The 18,128-nt window shown below is 53.9% G+C and overlaps 1 protein-coding gene across 1 annotated transcript; it reads right to left on the minus strand.

The window, feature by feature from the left end:
- Positions 1-906: 906 nt before the first annotated feature.
- Positions 907-9,275, minus strand: SSTR3 (somatostatin receptor 3). Its single transcript, XM_017653043.3, has 2 exons — positions 8,614-9,275; positions 907-4,154 (listed from the first exon to the last, which is right to left on the minus strand). Exon 2 carries the CDS (start codon positions 4,116-4,118, stop codon positions 2,859-2,861), a length of 1,260 nt encoding a protein of 419 aa, XP_017508532.2. The 5' UTR covers positions 4,119-4,154; positions 8,614-9,275; the 3' UTR covers positions 907-2,858.
- Positions 9,276-18,128: the final 8,853 nt, after the last annotated feature.

Below are 18,128 nucleotides of genomic sequence, written 5' to 3' on the forward strand. Positions count from 1 at the left end.
ATTCCCTCCTTTCATTCATTTATTCCAAATACTCATATGAAGGGCCTGTGGTGCTGCCAGACTCTGAGAATCACAGACGCACCAGGCACCAGTCCCGGCCTGGAGGGACAAGTCCCTGCCTGGTATCCTCCTTGGGATACCCACACACGTGGGTGCCTGTGAGCATCACAGTGAGCAGTGACAGGCTGCATAGTGGGTAAGCTCAGAGGGCTCGAGGATCCAGAGCAGGGACCCTGGCCCAGGCACCACGCCTACACAAAGCTCTGCCCCCAGCAGCCCCTGTGCTCCCCGCCCATGCACACCTGCCGCATGCACAGCAGCCCCTGGGGGTTAACACCCCAACACATATTGACTCATGGAAAAGGCTGAGATGCTCTGACCACCCACTCTGTGCCCTGCACAGTGCTCACACACGCACCCAATGTGCTGTTGCCACCTAGCTTGCACCCCTTGCCCCTGGGGTCTGTCCCTAACCCACTCCCTATCCCATTAGTCAAGCCAGACTGTGCCCCACCTTCTCTCTGGCTGGAAAGATGGGCATGTGACCCATACCTAGCCAATGATGGCACGCTATCACTTTGTCTTTGGTGTTTGGCCCAAGGGCCCCTCATGTGATCCAGATGGTGCCAATCAACTTTCCTCCATGAGATCTGATCTTTGGACATACCTCCTGCTGTGGGACCAAGATCTGTTAGGATGTAGGCTGAGGCTTGTCAGGGGAATCTCCCATTTCACCTGGAGGACCAGGACTCTGCGAGGTCACACAAAGAGGCCTGGGCACAGAGAGCTGAGAGATGAATAGAGGGAGGATCCTGACAGAGGTGGGCACACACACACATACCCACTCATACACAAGGATATAGACGCAGCTCCGGGCAGAAGAATCAAGCCAGACAATGGCTGTTGTCATGTGTTGCCGTCTTTATTGACAAGAGCTAAGGGCAGAAGCAGCAAAGAATTCCCCTACGGGTTCTTCCAGCCACCCTTGCAGAACAGGCTCACCTGCCCCAGGAATCAGGAAGGCAGCGCTGGCCAAAGAATGCTGGAATGCCAGAGGCCCTCTTGCCTCAGACCCCCAGAACCTCCCCAAGGGAGGAGGGCCTGGCCCCCGGCCTCCACACAAAGTCTGGTTTTGTGAACTTGCTCCCCCATGAGAGGGCGCCTCTCCCCCACAAGCCCTGCTTCCCTGATCTTTGGCTTCTTACCCCAACTCCCCCTTTCTCACTTCCAGCAGTGTCCTCACCCCCAAGGATAGGACAGGAGACAGGCTACTTGATGGAGAACAGGGTGTAGGCCAAGCCTGGCAGGAGGCTACCTCCACTATATAATCTGTATGTCCCTCTGCACATGCCCCCCATTGTAGTATGCATGGCAGCCTACCCAGTATGACTCATTTTCCTCCCCCAAATCCCAGGAGGCAGGCAACTACATCCAGTTTCTTATGGGGAAACTGAGGCCCAGAGAGGTCAAAGCTAGGATCCTGAGGAGGGTTGGCTATCTGGGTCCCACAGCTCATGGTTCACATGCTTTCCCTGAGGATGCCCCCCCCCTCCTGCGGGGTGGAGGGTTTGGGGATGTAACCTGAGGTTCCACTCTCCGTGGGGCCGGTTCACTCATCTCTGGCTGGGAGTCCAGCCCTGGACAGCGGCCTTTTACTGCCTTACCTTTCCTGGGTCTCCTAAACTGTAGCCCCAGGAATGCAGAAAACAGGGAGGCCTGCTCCTCAGGCCCCAGGCCCTGCTTCTCAGCTCTGTCCCCAGGCCCCCACCAAGGTCCAGGCTTCCTTACCAGGCCCTCCAGGGGGCTGGCCCCTACCTTCCTGAGCGTTTGCTTTCCTGTCCTGATCACACGTGCATCCTTGAGACTGAAGAGGCCAGGCAGGAGCAACCCAGTTCCATGGACGCCGCAACTACGCTCAGCGCAGAGGGACCGGTGGGGGGGGCACCCGGGTCACGGCCGCTTCTGACCTCCGCCCCCCACCACCGTCCTCGTCCTCCTCCGGGCTGTGCTGTTTAGACACTTTCCACGCCAGTCTACCTGGCCCTCTGGGAAGGGAAGGCCAGGGCTGCGTGGCCCTGTCAAAGACCCAGGGCCACCCACCTGCAACCACAGGACACTGTAGGATTGAGCTAGGCTTTGGGTGGCCTAAGCTTATGCAATTTGGGGTCACTCTTTAAGAAAAGAAATATAAAAGTACAGATAAAAATTAGATGCAGGGCCTCAGAAAGGCCCAGGCAGTAAGGGACCCTGAAGCTGGAAATTTCCTGGGAAATCTATCTCCTCTCATCATGTCTAGAGCACAGGGGTCCCAGCCCTGACTGTTTGGGCCAGGGGTTCAGCAGGTGAGGCCTGAGCCCCAGAAAAGAAAAGGGCTGAGCCACGGCCTTGCGGCAGCCTGGGCCTCCCACCCTCCTTCCCACCCCACTAGGGGGACCTTCCCGGCCCCGGCCCCTCTCCTGTGAACCTGACTCTGAGCCCAGGAAACTCAGGCCTTTGTTTATCCCTCTAAGGTCCAAGACTCAGGCTGACCCGCCAGGACGCTCTGTCTCCGAGGAGGAAAGCCGGTCTGCACCTTTCCCCTTAACCTGGGTCCCACGTAGGAAGGACATCCCAGTGGTGATAGCACTCCAGGCCTCTCACCTGACAGACCTCATCTAGGCTGGTCACCCCTACCCCTAAGTCACAGAAGAGAACAGGGGGCCCAGAGAGGGGAAGTGACCTATTCAAGGCCACACAGCAAGTCTCAGCAGCAATGGGATCAGAGCCCACCATGAGCCACTGACACCATGGGCAGAAGTTCCTAGGTGCACCCACAGCTTCTGCCTCATCCTCTGGCCACCCTGGCCCTCTGCAGGCCCCTACAGATAGCTGATGTGCAGGGTGCTTGACTTCTCCCCAGCTGAGGCCTCTTGGGGTAGAAACTGCTGCTCCTTGCTGGCCGTGCGGCTGAGTGGCCGCTCTGGTGCGCTGGTGCCAGGCCGGGAGATCTGGCTGACCTGGCCATTCATCTCCTCCCCTTGTCCCTGCTTTCCACTCCCCTCCTCCCTGTCTTCCTCCCCATCCTCATCCTCATCCTCTCCAGTCTTCTCCAGAGGCCCCACGGGAGGCTCCTGGCTGCGCACGCGGCGGGAAGGCCGCAGCAGGACCCTGCGGAAGCCTTGTTTGAAGCGGTAGGAGAGGAAGCCATAAAGGATGGGATTGGCACAGCTGTTGGCATAGGGCAGTGCCACCACCAGGAAGTAGAGGCCAAAGAAGGCAGGCTCCTCGGGCAGTGGGCGCACCACGTTGATGATATTGAGCACGTAGAAGGGCATCCAGCAGAGGACGAAGAGTGCCACCACGGCCACTACCATGCGCGTGACCCTGCGCTCGGAGCGCCTCCGCCGCTGGCTCAAGGGTGCCTGCACCCTCCGCCCCGCTGAGCGCACCTTCACCACGATGAGCAGGTAGCAGAGGCAGATGACCAGCAGCGGCCCGAAGAAGCCTAGCACGGCTGTGTAGATGATGAAGCCGGCACGCCAGGCCGCTGCCGGCTCGGGCCACTGCATGTGGCAGGTGCTCATGCCATGGGGCACACCAGAGAAGACCACCACAGGCAGCACCACCACGGCTGAGGCCACCCAGACAGCCGCGCTGACCGTGCGAGCCACGGGCGCCGTGCGCCAGCGGGCTGAGCGGGTGGGATGTACCACTGCCAGGTAGCGATCCACACTCATGACCGTGAGGCAGAAGATGCTGGTGAACTGGTTGATGCCATCCACGGCCATGACCAAGCGGCACATGAGGGAGCCGAAGGGCCAGTAGGACAGGGCGTTCTGGGCAGCCAGGAAGGGCAGCCCCAGCATGAAGAGCTCATCAGCCAGTGCCAGGTTGAGGATGTAGACATTGGTGACCGATGGGCTGGCCGTGTGTCTCAGGACCACGTAGATGACCAGAGAGTTGCCCAGCAGGCCCACCACGCACACGACCAGGTAGACGAGTGGGATGAGGACGCCACTGACAGCCAGCCCTGCTGCACTGGGGTCCCCTGACACGTTTCCCAGGGTGGCAGCCAGGAGCCAGGTGGAGGAGGCATTCCCAGATTCCAAGGTCATGGGCACCAATGAAGGCGTGTCCATGGCTGAGGGGAGGGCAGTCAGCAGTCAGCTACTGGCCTAGGGGAGGAAGGACAGAGCTCCATCAGAAGATAGCTTTCTCTCCACTGCCCCTACCCCATCACACTGAACTTGGAGGCTTACTGGGTGCCTGGCCAGGTGTGACATGCACCAGCTCAGTCTGCCCAGGCTGGCAAGGTGGGCCAGCTGGACATTCTCACTTCTCACATGAGTCTCAGAGAGGTAGAGTGACCGCCATGTATCACACAGCCCATGTATGGCGTGGGATGTGGGCTTGCCTGGCTCCAAAGGGCAGGCACCAGTGCTGGCCTGTGCACCACTGTATCCCTTCATCTGTGTGCAGGGTGAGTGCTCCCAAACGCCAATGTAGGGATGAATGGGTCATTCAATCAGCCATGATGACAAAGGCCCTTTCCTCTATGCCAGTGTTTTTCAAACATTTTGACACCATTGCATTTTACATTGCAACCCATGCCATAAAGCAATGCTTGCCCTTTCCACATACAATGCCCCAGTTGGCAGAGCCCCACGTGGATCACCCACTGTGACAGACTAAATGTGTCCTTCACTAAATTCATATGTTGAAATCCGAACTCCCAAAGATGATGGTACTTGGAGGTTGGGCCCCTGGGGGGTGATTAGATCATGAGGGAAGAATCCCCAGGATTGGGATCAGTGCCCTTATAAAGAAGCTCCCGAGGGCTTCCTTGCCCCTCCCTCCATGCTGGGACACAGTGAGAAGGCAACAGCTCTGAAGAGGACCCTTAGCAGAGAGTGACCGTGCTGGCACCTTGTGCTCGGACTCCCAGCTTCCAGAACGGTGAGAAACAAAAAATTTCTGTTGTTTATTTGCCACCCAGTCAACTTGTGGCATTCCGTTACGGCAGCCTGAACAGACACTATCAGCCACCAAAACATCTCGACATTTGAAAAATATGGTTGCATATCATAGGTCCTCAACCTGGAAGGTGGGTCTCTAGATAAGCTTCAGAGGATCTGTGAACCCTCAAAACTCTGGTGAAAGTTAATGTGTGTGTGTATTTTTTGAACAGAGCCCCCCCCACCCAAGAGCTTTCATCAGATTCCTCAGATTCCAAATGGAATTAAGAACCACAGACACAGGGTGTCCCCTCCCCTGGGGTCAGAACCCTTGGGGACCCTCTCAGCCCAGCCCAGCCCACTGCACCCCCACAAAGGCCCTGTGAACCTGCAGGGTGGGAGGCTAGGGCCCCTGCTTTCTTGTGGAGAAATTGGCTACATACTGGAGGTGGGTACCTGAGCAGCCACCTCCCCACCCTGTGCCAGTGAGGCAGGCTTCCCCAGGAAGAGGGCATTTCATGTGGGTCTTGAAGGATGAATAAGAGCTTGCCCAAGAGCAGCTCCATTGACTTTTCTTACCACCTCTCCCGGTAATTATAAGGAGCTAGGCCTCTTCTGGCTCCCTGGCCAGACATGACTCTCTCTCAGGGTGGGGACGCTTTTACTTGCCTTTGAACTTTTCCCTGCTCACTTTCACATGAGCACAAGCTCTGCATCAGTGTTTGACACATTGAATGAATCAGAGGAATCCTGAGTGATCAATACTTAGCATGAAGTGGGAATGGATTGTTGATAGTGGAAATTCAGGCCCTACTGGAAAGGCCACCCACCACAGGATCTGCTGGCCTCCCCCAGCAGGACTTCCTGGCTTCAGAAGGCCCAGTTAGAGGCCAAGGCTGAAAGCTGGAGCCTCCTCTGGGGCCACAGCCTACGCCCACCCCTCCTTCCTAATGATCCTGCCTGGAGTCCAGGTCCCCTGGTTCCCCGCTGGCTCCTGACTCCCTGCAGAAAGTCCCGAGGGAGAAAGCAAGCTCTCAGAGGAGGGGCCCTCCCTCCAGTGTCCTCCCTCTGACCCAGCGCTGGGTCCGAACCCCCTCCTGTGGGCCCTCTCCAGACACTACTTTCAAGAGGCAAAGCTCCTGCAAAGGGGAGGTACCCCAACTTGGAGCAAAGACTTCTGGGTGGGTGGCATGCCTGCTCCCCCTGCACAAGGACCTGCGGCTTCCAAGGGCTCCGAAACAGGCTGGTGATGCCGAAAATGGCAATGAGCCCCTTGGCCATGACTCCTCCTTATGCTGCCCCAGTTGCACCTTTTCCTGCTCCTCCAGGCCCTGGGGGAGCCCCCCAACCTGTCCTCACCCTGGGCCCTCATCAGCCCTCCTGAGCCTGCGACAGTGGCACTAACGGACAGTGGTCACAGTGCTGCCAGCTCCTTGTCGCTGGCCCTAGCTGCCAGGTTGCAGGGGAAGCTGGTGATGTGCAGCATCCAGAGGGATCTGACAGGGAAGGCACTACGCTGTCCCCACCACACAGACAGGGAACAAAAGTGAAGCCATGTGCTCTGGTCACACAGCTAGGAAGGGCAGAGCTGGCAGGACCCTTGAGCCCACCCCACCCCCTTCCATTTCACAGGACGGCAGACTGAGGCTGGACTGGAGGAGGCACTTGCGTAATCATCACAGCTGGTCAGAGTACCCAGCTGGCACCCAGCTCCGCCACTGGCCTGTTCTGAGCTCCCCTTGCTGTTCCTCAGGCCCTTGAACTATTAGGATCATAGATTCAAACCCCTAGAATCTTAGAAGCCTAAAAATAGAACTTTAGATTCTTAGAACTGATTTGTAGAGTCATAGATTTTTAGACTCCATGCCGTTGAATCAGAGAAGGTCAGAATTCCAGAATGCTGGAAGTGGCCCTCCTTAGACCTGGAACTATGGACTCTGGAACCTCGGAGTCTTGGCTTCCTGCCAGGCCTCCTCCCTCCCTGTGCCCACATCCTCTGTATAGCACAGGCAGCCAATCACAACCTAGGGCTGTTGGAGGAAGGGGAGAGCCAGGCTCCCAAGAAAGGGGCAATGAGCTGGGCCAACCCAGTTTCCAGGCTTCAGGGACAGATGCCCGCAGGGAAGCCTGGGCTGAGCTCTGGGAAGAGCCCCCCTCCTAGGCACACACGTGCCCTCCCATAGGCACATGTGCCCTGGAGGGACGCAGTGTACCCAGCCCGGCCCTGCCTTAGTGCCAGAGGATGAAACAGCCCCTCCCAAAGCTCCTGGCTGCCCCTCAACCGAGATGCCCTGCTTCCACCCTTATTTGGGCCCATCTTCCCTGTCAGTTTAACAGGCAGGCTGCCAGAAGCTGGGAAATTAAGCTTTCCGCAGGCATAAGCCAGACCTGCAATTTGGGTCCTGCCTTGTCTTTAAGGAGCTGGAATCCTGTGCGTTGATCTAGTTCATCCTCGGGGAGGAGGGCCTTTTCCTCCCTGTCTGGTTTATCTTTGGCACAAGCTTGCCTGAAAGCTGGGGGCGGACTCCTCAGATAACTATTTGGGTGGGGACAGAGGCCCAGAGAGGGTGAGTGGCTGCCCTGGGCCACACAGTAATTCAGGATGGCCCCTCAGGTTGGCCAGACACCCCAGGTATTTTCCATCTGTCTCCCACCTTTTCCCTCTGGAGAGCCAGCTCCTGGGTACAGGGGCCCAGAGCTATTAACTTCTTTAGCCTCAGCCCCTGGCCCAGTCCTTGGAACTCTGGCAAATAAGAACAAACCCAGGAATTCAGCAAGCAGGGCTCTGAGCACGGTGGAGTGTTCCTCCTGGGCAGAGGCGTCAAACTCACATCATGAAATCCTCACAAAACCCAGGAGGAAAGGTTTTTGAAGAGGAGGAAGTTGAGGCTCAGAGAGTTGAAGTTTAGTAACTTGTACAAAGTCACCCAGCTAGCGAGTGGGAGGCCAGAATTCAAATCCAGTTCTGTCTGTTCCTAAATAATCAGTACCTCCTGGCCCTGCCGGCTTCCCCGAAGGCCTCAGGCTGCGAGAAACCAAGGGCTGGGCAGCCCTGAACCATGCAGGCTGATGCCCTTGGCTGACTCTGCGTTCTGCTTGACCTCTGCTACCCTGGGCCTCCCCCAGAGAGCCCCGGATTGTGCTAGTCACACTGACCAACTCCCACCCCACAGCGGGGGTCTGATCCCCAGGAACTCACCCCACAAGCCCTAGATTGGAGGCTTGGGACCTCCCATGGAGTGATAATGCCAAATTACTGGGTGACCTTGGGCAAGTCCCTTCCCATCTCTGGAGATGTGTTTCTTCCTATTAAAATGAAGACAGGAGTACCCACATCCCAGAGTTGTTGTAAAGATTAAATGGGAGTGTGCTGAGCACAGTGCCCAGCACAGAGGGGCAGCCCAGGAAGCTGGCACGGAAGCTGAGGAGGCCGAACAACATGCCGCATCTGGTTTCTTCCGGCTCTGACATTCTGCTCTTCTGTAGCTCCCAGATTCTAGAATTATGGCCTGAGATTCCAAGATCAACATTCCCCAAACCCCCACAGCCCACCAAGAGGGCACAGGAAGGCCTCCTTCTCCCTGGGCCTCCAGCCCCAGCCTCCCAAGTACATCCTGAGCAGAGGGTGGGCTCCAGCACCCCACTGTCCAGGTCCCCACCCAGGCCCCAGCCTCCTTACCTGCCCACTGGGTGACAGCTTCCCTTCTCGCCGCCAAGCCAGTTATCATTCTGCTGCCCCTCTTCCTGCCCAGTGCCCAGGTGCCCCCAGAGCACCCCTTAGCCAGGGTCCCCACACAGTGCCCACTTCTAGACCGCTTGTGGGCCCAGGCCCCCTCCTAGGCTCGCGGCGGCCACTTCTGCCCACAGAGCCTCTCTCTGGCCTCCAGCCCTGACTTCCCACGGGCGCCTGGTACATCACCCTCCATTTCCAGGACACGTCCTGGGGAGGCGGCAGGCAGGGGCCCAGATGGGGGGTCTGCAGGCAGGAGCTGGGGGGTGGGGAGAGGGAGAGAGACGCCTCCCAAGGAAGAGAGAAGGGAAGCGGGGAACTGTGAGACGCCAATAGAAATAGAGGGGAAAGGGGGGTCGGTCGGAGGTGGAGGGAGAGAGAGAGAAGACAGTGAGTGGGTGGAAGCCAGAATGGGGGGGAGCGGTGAGAACTGCGTGACAGGAGAGAAGGAGCAGGAGAGAGAGCGGGAGAAGGGGCGAGAGGGAGAGATGGGGAGGCAGGGACAGCGAGCCGGGAAGGAGGAGGAGGGGGTGGCAGGAGAGTGACAGAGAAGGATTGTGCCACAGATGGTGACACGGAGAGCCAAGGAAGGGGGGTGTGGGAGGGGCCGGGGAGCGGGTGCCAGGGTGAGGGAGGAGGGGCGCAGGTTAGGAGGGGAGGCTGGAAGGGGGGCCAACCCCATTACTGCGGAGATCCCAGCCACCCACGCTGGCCTTGGCTCCCGCAGGGGGATGGAGAGAAGAGCGTGGTGCTCAGGGAATCTGGACGCCCCCTAGGCCATGGTGGCACCCATCCCCCAGGATGACAGCTGGGACCCGGGCCAGGCAGATGTGGGACTGGGCAGTAACGAGGGGAGGGCTGGATCACTCACAGGGGGAGCACTGTGTTGGGAGTCCACAGTCCTGCTCTCCTGGCTCATTGTCTACAGATGGACAACAGCCACAGAGGAAAGCCAGGTGGGGGGTCATTGGTCCTGAGACTGGTTGATTCTGGAGAGCCCTGTGCAGGCTGAGGAGTGAAAGGACAGGGTGAAGAGTAAATATTTCAGGCTTTTGGGGCCAAGGGAAGGGTGGAATTCTCTGGGGGGGGTCGCTTAATTTTAGTTCAAAGTTAGTATTTCCTACTGTCAAATGATTGCAAATGGTCATTTAGGAAATCCATTCTTAGCCGGCTGGCTCTACAAAACCAAGCAGTGGGCCAGATCTGGCTCCTGGGCCAGCTTTGCCAACCCCTGGCCTAAGATGCTCTGACCGGGGCTTGAGCAGGGGCCTGGCTGCTCCAGGACACTGTGCCCCCGCTTGTGCTGACGGATGTGACTGTGGGCCGGGTGTCCCTTCTCTGGGCCTCAATTTCCTCACTGGATGGTGGGGAGGTCAGACAAGATCATTCCTAGCGTCCCTTTCGATGTGCGCACTACAAACCCTAAGGGTCAGTCAGTCATGCCAGCCATTTTTATTAAGCCCTCATCTCGAGCTGGCTGCTTCACGCACATCCCCTTGCTTCCTTGCCCGCACGGTGAGCAGTAGTAGTGCATTTGGTGTGCACTTGGGGAAGCTGGGGCTCAGAGCGGGGGCCAGGTTGCTCCGGTCACACGTGCCATGAGTGGAGAAGCGGCCTCGTGCCAAAGGTATGCTCCTGCCCACGCAAACAGCCTCTCTCAGGAGGGCAAGGTGAGAAGCAGGCAGAGAAGGAAAGGAAATGCATCTTTGTGGAGCACCTACTGTGTGCCAGGCACCACATCCAGGGGCCTTTCCACAGCGAACCATTCCTCAGGATGAGGGCTGTACCTGCATTGTCCTGAGGTCCCCAGGGTTAGTGTGTGGTAGCCCTCGGAGTACCAGGAATCCAATTCTCCCTGAGGGGCTGTGCCAGAGTGCTCTCCTCACACACCCCACCCACCCCTACGTGCAAGGCGCCTCCTCCTAGAGGCCCCCCTCCATGGTCTAGGCCCCTCCCCCACACTTCCCAGTGTCTCCCACAGGCCTCAAGTCCAAGCCCATGAGACTTTCATTTCCATGTCTTCTGTGCTGGGCTGTGAGCTCCAGAAGGGCAGACTTTGTGTGTCCCACCACGTCCCCAGGCCTGGCACCAGCCTGGCATGAGGTGGCATTTGCTGCATGTCTAATGAAGAAAAAGCAATAGATGGACAGTTGGCGGCAGGGTGGCAGGAGACGGGAGGGTATCTGCAGAAGGCCTGCTGGAGGTGGGGAGGGGTCCTGGGCTCCAGGCTGGGGGCAGGTGTGACCTGAGCCAGACACCGACCCCCACCCAGGAACCTGCCCTGAGCAGAAGGGCCCCTGGGGCCCCTGATCAGCTCCTCCTCCTGGGGGTGGCAGGGTAGAAAGAGGAAGTGGGGCTCCACACCTGTGGGCCCTGGGGAGCTGGGGCCACTGGGGTCTGGGGGCCGTGGGGTGGCCCCTCTCTGACTGGCTTGGAGGTCCTTGAGCATGAGAGCCTCTCACCTCAAGCTGGACCTGGCATGCCAGTGCTGTCACCTGTGCCTGGTACCCCAGAGGGACCCCCTGGCCTGTCTTCATGGGATAGGACATCAGTATGTCTCCCCCATCAGACCCTGGCCTCCACAGAATTAGGGCCATCTCTCTCAGATTGGGGGGCCCACCAGGACCAACAGTGGTGCCTGTGCCGTCGGACAGGTGGTTTTCCAGGAGCACCCATCCCTGAGAGCCAGGACAGAGCCCCCACCTCTCCCCTCTCTCCCACAATACCTCAGCAAGAGCTGACCGCTGTGCAGAGTAGGGGCCTCGGCTACTGACGCTGAGGCCTGTCCTCTCAAATGAAATGGGTTGAGCCAAAACACCTTCACAGCTTAGCCCCTGTGGCTTTGTCGCTGGAGTCCCTGTTAAGGGTGTCCTCTGGTTTAACAGCCCCTGGGGGCTCCTGCTGGGGTTTAATCTTAGCTTCTCCACTCACTGGCTGTGTGACCTTGGATATGTGACTTAACCTCTCTGAGCCTCAGTCCCTCATCTTCAGTACCTACTGCACAGGGCTGCTGCAAGGATAGAATTAGTTAACCCCTTTACGCAGCAGCTCCCAGGGACACGGAAAGCTACATGTTAGTGTGACCCTCCCACTCCTCATCTGTGGTGCCGGGAACCAGGCTAAGAGACCGGGCAGCACGACTTTGTGAAACCACTCTGTGAACTTTTTTCTTCAGTGGAAAATGTCCACCTTCCCGCCTAGTTGCACAGTTCTTGTGAAGATCAAATGAAGGAAATGCCTGTCAGCTCGTTGCCCCAACATCAAGTCTTACGGCTTCAGCTCAAACTCAGCCTTCTAACCTGACCACTGCCCTCCATACTCTGGGGCTCCCTCCTGCCAAGCCACCATCACCTCTTGTTGGTTGCCCTGTTTCTGCCCTCAGGAGGGAGAGTGAGACTGTTAAAAGCAACTCACAGCAGTTGCTTCCTCCTTGAGACAAGCCCCCAGGGCCACCTGTTGCTGTAGAATGAAATTCACAATCCCACCCGTGGCCTGAGTACCCCTCGTAACCTGCTTATGCCTGCTTCCCTTCCCATGTGCCTCTTACTCTCTTTCTACAGCATCAAGGCCTTCAGTCTGAACCTCACACATGCCCCATACCCTTTGCACAGACAATTCCCTGTCCCTCTCTTAATCCTGCAACAGATTTAGGCATCAGCTGCTCCAAAGCCTTCCTATTCTCTGACACTCCCTCCTCTGGTTCTTCTCTGGAATGCAAATTATTTTTAATTTGCTTTTATTATTATCAAAGTACTATTTACAACTAAGTTTTTAAAAACAAATAGTGCCAAAAAGACTTAAAATGAAAAAATAGCAGTCCTCCCATGACCCTGACCCACACCATATCCCAGAAGCAATTCCACCCTCCTGATTATTTCTCCTTGTATTTATCTCCATCCTGTTAAAGGTTGGGTTTGTTTTTCAATCTCTTAACTCCCAAGTTTCACCCATTATCTATTGATTTCCTATTATTGTAGGTGAGGATTTTAGATTTCTTACACACTCTCATCCCTTCTCCCCATCCTCTCAGCATAATATAATTTCCTGTTAAAGGCATATTCAGTGTTTCCATTATGAATATTATGTAAATATTATTTCCTGCTTAGCCAGGAGTTAATAATTGCTTTGTTTTTGCATTTGCTTAGTTACGTTTTTTGTGTTTTTTTTAATCTTAATTTTCTAGGACCAAGTATTTCCATATATTCCCACGGCTTCATAAAAGCCTCAGTGGAATTTCCAGGGGCTGAGCTCAGTGAGAATTTTTTCTTGGAAATTCCTAAACTCCTCAGATCTATCCCAGCTGTCCTCTCTGCCCATGTATAGTTGACACCCTGAGATTCTCTCTCTACCATCATCATATCAGACATTCCCTTCATTTTTTCCCATGTTAGACCCCATTTATTGAATCATCCTGGTTTACTCTGTTATTTTGTTGGCATACGTCCTCCAGTAACTTCCTGAGAATGTGTGCATGTTTGAAACTAGTTAATTCTCCTCTCATACTTATTGATAGCATGGCTGGGTATAGAATTCCGGGTTGAGAATCACTTTGACTCAGATGGTAGATGGCATCTGTCCATATCTCTAGCTTCCAGCACTATGCTTATTCTCAATCCATTGCGTGTAACTTTAAGTAGTTTTTTTCCTTATTCCAGTGCTTCTAGGATCTTTGCTTTATACCTAAGTTTCTGAAATTTCATAATATTTCGGATGTGTCCCCTCCTCCCACCCTAGCACCAAGTATTTGGAGCATTCTGTGAATTGTTTTAATCTGAAGATTTGTGTTCTTCAATTCTGGGAAAGATTTTTCTATTGTTTTCTTCTGGAACTCCTATTATTTGACTATTGACCACTTAGAATAATCCTTTAATTTTTTGTTTACTTTTACCATCTTATCTACCTTCTGGGATGTTTTTGTTTGGGCACTTGTTTTGTTCACTTTTTCTCGTCCAACTTTTCTATTTTTAAAAAATTTTAATTAACATATTTTTAAGTTCTAAGAGCTCTGCTCTATTTTCTGATTATTCCTTTGTTACAGCTTTCTGAATTTATTTGTGGATATAATATCTTTCCTTATCTCTTGAAAGATAGCAACTAGGGTTTCTTTGACATTTTCTTTTGAACACTACATTGTCTCTATTTCTTACTAGTTCATTTTTTCTATTTGTTTGATTGGGTCTCTTTCATGTTAGAGCTTTCCTCAATTGTATGGTCATCTTTTGTTACCCATTCATTTTTCAGAATGAAGCAATAAAAGCTGAACTGGGAGCCCATGCAGGAAGCCAGGGCTTGCAAAATAGTGAACATCTTTGTAAGGACAGCTGGATCCCCTGTAAAGGACATCCAAATGCCACCAGGTATCAGCATCTGTAAAAACCTTTCACTGGGATGTTCCACAGTTTTCTGTCTAGGATGAGTACATGCCTGAGTGCTAGCATTCCTGAACTGGACCAGGGGAGGTGGCTGGAGTGACCCTGTTCAGTATTCAGACATTCACTGAATCCCTCTATATCAGTCAACTATCGCTGAGTAACAAACAACTCCAAAGATCTCTGTGGCACACAAAAACAAGCATTTAATGCACTTCAGGTCAGCTGGGATGGGGTGATAGAGGCTGGGCTCGGCCAGGCAGATACTGCTTTGAGCTGCAGATCTGCAGTTCAGCAGGACATCTCTGCTCCGTATTTCTCTTACACTCTTGGAACCAGTGGGCTTACCAGGGCATGTTCCATTATCAGTACAAGAAAGCATGTGCAAGGGTGCAAACATATCAAGTCTCTCCTTGCGATACATATGCTAACATCCCATTGGCCAAAGCAGCTCACATAGCCATCAGTGGGGAAGTACGCTTCTCCCCTGGAGTGTGGGGTAGAGGGAGTGATTATCTATTAAGCATAATCAAATCTGCCACATCACCAGTAATAAGTCTGGCATCTCACCCCTGCTCTGTAGCTGGCGTCTTTGGGTCCAGAACTCTCTGGCTGTACTTCCCTGCCCGGATTAGGGAGGGGTGGTTGTCTGGCTGTATAGTGCAGTGGGAAGGACCTGAAACAGACTTGCAAAGAACCCCCTGTTTTTAGCCTCCTGTCTCACCATATGTGGTCTGGGTCCCCTACTTCAGAGCCTCCCTGGGCTTCTGCAAAGCCAGTCAGTTTGCATTTCTCTGTCTCGTCGCCCCTCCACCCCGCCCCACCACAGAACAGCAGGCACTCGGGTTTGCCTTTCCTGGCTCTGTTAAATCATTTACTACCCCTCCATCTGCTGTCTGCACTTGTGTGCTGTGGTTTGGGGTCACAGGTGTCTCCTGGTTTCTTTGAAGATGGAGTTTGTGTTTCTGTTTCATGTTCTCCTTATTGTCACAGCTGCTTTTCAGCAAGAGGGCAGGATAGAAACACTCTACCCTGGCACCTTGAGACCAGTCTCTTCCTTTCTCTATTAAATGCGCTTCCATGATTTGCTGATTAAAGCTCATGGCAAGTGTTGATTTACACTTCTGTCTCGCACTGGCTTCTAAGTAAGCAGAGGGTTTTGTCTTACCCCTCTCTGCACCTCCAGGGACAACTTGGCATGGAGCCCATGGGTAGAAAATGGGAACTAATTGAACTGAACTTCAGATCACACTGGAGACTGCCCATCATTCCACTTCCCTTGAGGTCTTCAGAAGTCTTCTAGAAACATCCTAGATCTCTGTCTTCCTCCCCAGAGCCATATCCCATGAGACCTGGGTGGAATCAGCTCTCCCTAGAGGTAAATATTTATTAGGCAGTAGGGGAGTAAAAGGGTAGGAAAAAGATGCCAAAAAGAGGTCAAACAAAGAAATAGCAAGGGGCTTTAGCCCCAGAAAAGTCATTGTTTCAGTATGCCACTTCATTATCTCTCATGATCCTGCAAGTTGGCTGGGCTCATTTGGGTGACTCTTCTGCTCCACATGGTGTTGCCTGGGGCTGCAGTCATCTGGGGACTTGACTGGGGTGGCCCATCCAAGATGCCTCATACGCATGACTGGTGCCTTGGCAAGAATGACTGGAAGGCTTGGCTCACCTGGGTCAGTGGAAGGGTTGGGTGTCTCTTTCCATTTAAGTCCACTTTCCATCTGCTTATCAATTTATATAAACAGCATACCTCTATCCAGCATCTATTAGGTGTCAGGTACTTGCTAGGGTCACAGCAAGCCATCCAAGCAGAGGGTACATTTCCCTGGACTCTATGCTGGCCTGGCAGCCTCTCTGCTGGGCTGTGGCCTCCCAGGAGCATGCTCATGCTTGAATCACCCTCAAACCCCGTTTGGCACACAGTTTCAAGAACTATTTGCTAAATGCTTAGATGATTAAATGAATCAATGGTTGTATAAGCATTTTAAAGGCAATAAGTATACATGGCAGTATCTAAGAGGTATAATTTTTTGTAAATGAGGAAGATCCCCCAGGCTGTGTGGTGGAGGTTGGAGCATAAACAGAGAGAGTGGAGGCAGGGAGGCCAGTGAGGAGGCTGTAGTTACTGTCCAGGGTAGAGATGCAAGACCTACAGCAGGGAATGACCATGGGCTAGATAAGGGAGCATGTCTAACACATGGGGAGGCCAAATATTCCAGTCCTGGTGACCAATGAATGCTGGGGGATGGAATGGGAGGAGCCAGGGGGATCCCCAGGTTCTTTGATGCAAGAAGGAAAAAGGAGCTGAAAGGCTGTGAGACCCGGAGCCCCAAATAAAGTAGTCTCATCTGACAGTTGCTTTCCTTGTCCGCCAGGCAATGATTTCATTGCAAGGCAGTAAGTCTAATGCATCTGCACCTGATGCCCAGCCTGGGCCTGACACTAGGTGGAGGCTCGGGAGTGGTTGCTGTCAAGCGAGTGAGCATCACACATCATCAGCTCCTGCCCATGACCAGCACTTCTTCCTGTTTTGAAACCGTCTCCTCAACAACTTCCCTCAAAGTTTCTCTGTCCTATCTAAGGGCCTCTGGTCCGTAGCCACTTTGCAGAGCAGTAGCAAGTGACTCACCCAGTGACTGCTGGACACAATGATACAGAGGAAACAGCATGGGGCCAGGAGTCCTAAGATTTCAGTTACAAATGCTGTCAGCTATCAGTAACAGAGGCCTGACCAACAGTGACATAAATAAATAGGGGAGTTCATTTTTCACTTTGTTCCTAACAAAGTGGCCATTGGCATTGGTTCAGCTGCCAACCAAAGTTGTCAAGGATCTAGACTCCTTTTATCTTCCTGCTCCGCCATTCTGAGCAAGTTAGCTTGTTCTCTTCATGCTTGTGGTTTCAACTTCATAAATGGCTGCTGCAGCTCCAGACACATCATCAGTATTCTTCAGGGAAGGGGGACAGGACAAAGGGCAGCATCAGCTGGGTCTATCATTTTTTATGGAAGAAAACAAAACTTTTACAGAAGCCGCCTCTCCCACTGACTAACACGTAAGTCTTGTCAGAACATGTGACTTTGGGACCCCAGCTGCAAAGCAGGCTGGGAAAACAAGTACTTGGGTCTGGGACTAGATACACAGCCAATCTGTACAAAACCAGCATGCTGATAGCAAGGAGGATGGAGTAGTGGCAGAGGGTGGAAAAGTACTGTCTCCCTTCGTGAGGTGAACTCAAACACCTGTCTCCTCCTGCGCCCCTATTTCCTTCCCTGCCAAATGAACTGCAGGTCCCTGCACTGGGAGGCTACTAGGAGCCTTAAATGAGATAATATGTGAGACCACACAACAGTGAGAGAGTTGATCTACTGTTGTTATTATTGGTATAAAGCAAGGACTGTGTCCACTGAGCAAGAGACACTTGACAGAGGCCCCCAGCCCACTCTTGGCATGAAGGGAAGTTCAAGGAGATGAGGAAACTATTCGAGGTCTAGAGCGGCGGCGAGGCAGAGGGCTTGGTGAGAGACGCATGAGGGTGGCTTTGAGGAAATGAGGGTCCAGTCTGATGGTGGAGGTGTGAGTATAGGAGGAGAGAGGGAGACAGAATGTGGGCAGGCGTCTTGAGCCACTGGAAGGGGTCCCAAATTTATCCCAAGGCCTAGTAAGAGCAGGAGACAGAAAGCCTCCCCTCAGACTCTGGTGGACTGGAGGGAACACCTCAGGGCTTTGCAGCACCAAGTGTATTAGGGTGTGGGGTCTGCCCCACCCCCATCTGTGATTGTGTCATGCATGTTTGGGTTTTAATAGGAGGGGGTTGTTTTAGAGGGGAAGTAACTTTAAAAATATAATGGCCTGTCTGAGCTGAAACTAAAAATGCCATGGGGCTTTGCCCCTGGACCCAGGGTCTTTCAAGAGAGTGGAGACCTGGGAAGCCAGTGAGCTGGAAGGTCCTGCCATGGGACTTCAGGACTCCTGGGAGGCTGGGAGATCTGGATGAGCAGAAAATGGAAACCCCAAGCATTTCCTTGGCTGGGAACTGGGGGACTTCTGTGTTGCCGGGGATGGAGTCTTGTATCTCTTTCTTTATTCCTTA

Source organism: Manis javanica, chromosome 10 (genome assembly GCF_040802235.1).
Source record: "Manis javanica isolate MJ-LG chromosome 10, MJ_LKY, whole genome shotgun sequence".
Taxonomy (NCBI): Eukaryota; Metazoa; Chordata; class Mammalia; order Pholidota; family Manidae; genus Manis; species Manis javanica.